General features: G+C 38.1%; 1 protein-coding gene across 1 annotated transcript in view; it reads right to left on the bottom strand.

The window, feature by feature from the left end:
- Nucleotides 1-1,629: 1,629 nt before the first annotated feature.
- LOC107715970 (flotillin-2-like) overlaps nucleotides 1,630-4,162 on the bottom strand; it is a 10,639-nt gene continuing 8,106 nt past the window's right edge. Inside the window, exons 9-10 of the mRNA XM_016522290.1 lie at nucleotides 1,785-1,968; nucleotides 1,630-1,656 (exon numbers count right to left, since the gene is read on the bottom strand). Coding sequence (XP_016377776.1) covers nucleotides 1,630-1,656; nucleotides 1,785-1,968 — 211 coding nt within the window. The remainder of the gene's footprint in view (nucleotides 1,657-1,784; nucleotides 1,969-4,162) is intronic.

Genomic DNA, 4,162 nt, shown 5'->3' with positions numbered 1-4,162 from the left:
TGACATGGCTTTAATAGTTATGAATTAATAAAACCTATCAGAGTTTCACAAAAAAAACCTGATTCTGTTTCTATGAGAATACAAAGGTTTCAGGGGCCTATTACCCATGCTAAAACAAAATAAATAAACCAGTTTTATAAAGATTTAATTAAAATGGACGGTAAACAGATACATGCAACTATGATTAAAATCTATATATCACAAAGAGGAGTATGATCTCCTGGCTTTATCATTTGGTGTTTTCATTAGCATGTCAAATAAACACAAGGATAAGTGACTTTGCCCCTTCACAGCACTACTAAACACAGCAGAATAAATGTACAAACGTCAAACTCTACTGCAAACCGCCACCCGCTCTGAACGGAATGAGGAAAACGAGGTAATAAACTTTCACAGTGACAAAAGAGTACACCATCTAGATAAACCACTACAAAACAGAACATTATTGTCCATAAATGGTGATTTCAATTCATCTCATGACAGATATTGCAGTATCTTATGTAACTCGTGTTAATATTTAAAAAGATTTTGTTAGGCATGGCTGTCATACAACTATACAAAAATGGCTCAACTCTGTTGTCATGAAACTATATTAACAGCATTGGATTGGTTGGATATCCAGACATGTTTCAGAGTTTGAAAAATCTCTCCAGAACTAAATTTCTTTTAAAAAACAAATTTTGTCCAATAATATAAATTAAACAAAACAAAGCACACATATAATTCAACGATCTTAAAAATGTACAAGCAAAAAGATTGATCTGAACTATTGATGTAAGTTAGATGGCTGGGCTTATAAAGGCCATGTCTATTTATGTGTCAGCAACATTTAAAAAGAAGAGAAGCACTTGGCTTGATTCTACGATCACACTGATATTTACCCGTAAGGCAGTGCTTTTGCCAAAGAGCTTAGTATCCTGAATGCTACTCGCATCAGTGGCAGTCTTCCTGAATGTTAGAAATCATGGCAGGATCTGTAAGGTAACGTCACCTCTTTGTAGCTAGAAATATGATTTAATATGAATGAAGAAGTAGTGCTTGACTTTGGATGGATAAAAAGATTTGATTGTAATCTAAACTGAAGCGGACTCACCATTGAGTGTTCAAGTGTCTGTGTAGTGTAGAGATAAAAGTGTATAAAATAGTAAAGAAAAAGTGTTGAATTTTGTATGCTGACACTACAAAAATCTATAACAAAACAAAAAACAATACTGATTGTTCTAATGGTCTCTGATGTGTGTGATGTACAATGACTCCAGTGGAATGAGGGAGCAGCAGTGCATGCAGATATTCTGGTCCTATGAAACATTAAGGCACCAGAGGTATCAAAAATCTACTTGTTTTTTTATGTTTTTGTTTTTTTAATAAAAAAAAACAAAAAGATTTCCAAGTCTTCTAAAGGCAGTTTCTGTGAGTGCATACAACATATCATGGAGGAGATGCAACTGATTGACTTCATGCTTGAGCACCTGTCATCTTCTGCAACAGAGGGATCTGTGAAAGTAGAGACACATCAAGTAGATAATTATTTCATATGACATATCATACAAAAATATTCTATATATGCTGGATGTAGGAATGGAACTGCATTTTTAGCCTGATTTGCAAAATATATAATCATATTAGAGATTATTTAAATTCAGCCTTTCCAGCGATCTGTATAGGTGATGGACATTAGACAATCAAAATATGAAGTCCAGGCCCATCCTACAATACCCATGTACAATTCCAGTGGTGATCTCTATCAAGGTATTCCAAATAACATACGAGAAACGTTCATTCACCTTGGGAAGTGCTTCCAGGACGAGTGCAGTCTTGGCGGCCTCTCCGTACTGCTGGTAGGCCTCTGCCTTCAGCCTCATTCTCTCAGCCTCGGCCTTCCCCACGGATGAGATAGAGATGGCCTCCGCCTCTCCGACCTTCCTGATCTTCTCTGCCTCAGCCTGAGCAATCAGCACTTTCTTCAACCTGTTCAGTGTCACGAATATAGCACAATTCATCTTGGTGTGTGTCACAGATCTGTTCCTCAAATACATAATGGATACATGATTAACATCTGTGCCACATCTGTGAAACATTATTCTAAAAGTAGAAGAGAAGCACAGATGGACACTAAAAGATTGCAGGTTCAAATCCCACAAGGGACAATCCATCAACTAGCAATGCACTTTATCATGGTTACACAACAACATGCTGAGGTCGTATTTCACCTCAAAATCAAACAATAAAAAAGCAATTATAGCAGTGTCTATTTACATTAAGTGCCAATAGCCCGCCTTGTTGGCAGAGGCTATTTACACTAGCTCCACCCACAAACGTGTGATAGGGATGGTCAACACTATAAAAGACGGCAGACAATCGTCAGCTTCAGTGGCGTAGATGGTAAAGCACGTACCGTAGTCTATTTGATGCGATCGACCCGGGTTCAAATCCGCCTTTTACAGAACTTTTTTTACTCTCTTTTCAAATCTCATATCACATCGGAAAGGCATTTATTTTCAATAAAAATTCAGGAAAAAATCTACAAGTTGAAAATAAAGTATCGGGTAGGGTCAGGGTAGGTGTAGGGAGGGCTTTATTGTCCCAATAAGGTGGCATCCATTTAATAATTTGAATTAAAATTATAATTTACACTCAATACGTTATTACTGCATACTGTTTTATAATGTACTATAATACTGAGGTGCAGATAATTGCTACAATTTGCAATAAGTAGTATAAATATCAGAAAATCCTGCTATTTTAACATAGTGTAAATAGAATCTTGCACTTAGTGTAAATAGCATATTGCTAAAAATACTGCTATTTTCACTTAGTGTAAATAGAATCCATTGCTATATGCAATTAGTGTAAATAGCATCCATCACTATTTGCACTTAATGTAAATAGCCTCTATCGCACGGTTAAAATTCACCAGCAGATAGCGCCACACACACAAAAGATGGATAACAATATAAGAAAACAATATAAGCTATATAAACTATTTCATGCAGACAGTTTTATTGCTTTTTACAATGTGCAATTAAAATGAATCAAAATAAAATGTAATTTAATATTAAAAATAAAATAATTAAAATTACAACTAACAAAACTATATTTACTGTAAAAGTTATGTAGGCCTAATTTGGATTTAAAGCATGAGACGAAACATTAAAGAATATTTCAACTATTTATAAAGTGTTGCTTGGTCATGAATTCTGGAATATACCTGTAATATGCAGATGTACTTCAGAAATGTACTTCATAACTATATACTGTAAGGCTTGAATTATTCATTTTGTTTTCACAGTATTGCCAACCAGCTTATATTTTAAAAATACTGACAAACTTACATGTTTTAGGTGCATACGTTAAGCACCGAAACGTCACACTGTTTAAAACTGAAACTGTAAAGTAGATTTACTATTAATGAACAGTTATTGACTTTCACTTTCTCATAACTGACAGACAGACAGACAGACAGACAGATAGATAGATAGATAGATAGATAGATAGATGTCTCTGACCAAACAATCAGAAACAGACTTCATGAGGGTGGCCTGAGGGGCCGACGTCCTCTAGTGGGCCCTGTGCTCACTGCCCGGCACCTTGGAGCTCGACTGGCATTTGCCATTGAACACCAGAATTGGCAGGTCCGCCACTGGCGCCCTGTGCTTTTCACAGATGAGAGCAGGTTCACCCTGAGCAGATATGACAGGTGTGAAAGGGTCTGGAGAAGCCGTGGAGAACGTTATGCTGCCTGTAACATCGTTCAGCATGACCGGTTTGGTGGTGGGTCAGTGATGGTCTGGGGAGGCATATCCATGGAGGGACGCACAGACCTCTACAGGCTAGACAATGGCACCCTGACTGCCATTAGGTATCGGGATGAAATCCTTGGACCCATTGTCAGACCCTATGCTGGTGCAGTGGGTCCTGTGTTCCTCCTGGTGCACGACAATACCCGGCCTCATGTGGCGAGAGTATGCAGGCAGTTCTTGGAGGATGAAGGAACTGATACCACTGAATGGCCCCCACGCTCGCCTGACCTAAATCCAATAGAACACCTCTGGGACATTATGTTTCTGTCCATCCGACGCCACCAGGTTGCACCTCAGACTGTCCAGGAGCTCAGTCATGCCCTGGTCCAGATCTGGGGAGGAAATACCCCAGGACACCATCC

This window comes from Sinocyclocheilus rhinocerous, unplaced genomic scaffold, assembly GCF_001515625.1.
Source record: "Sinocyclocheilus rhinocerous isolate Xijiao unplaced genomic scaffold, SAMN03320098_v1.1 scaffold821, whole genome shotgun sequence".
Classification (NCBI taxonomy): Eukaryota; Metazoa; Chordata; class Actinopteri; order Cypriniformes; family Cyprinidae; genus Sinocyclocheilus; species Sinocyclocheilus rhinocerous.
This window is presented reverse-complemented; position numbering and strand designations above follow the sequence as displayed.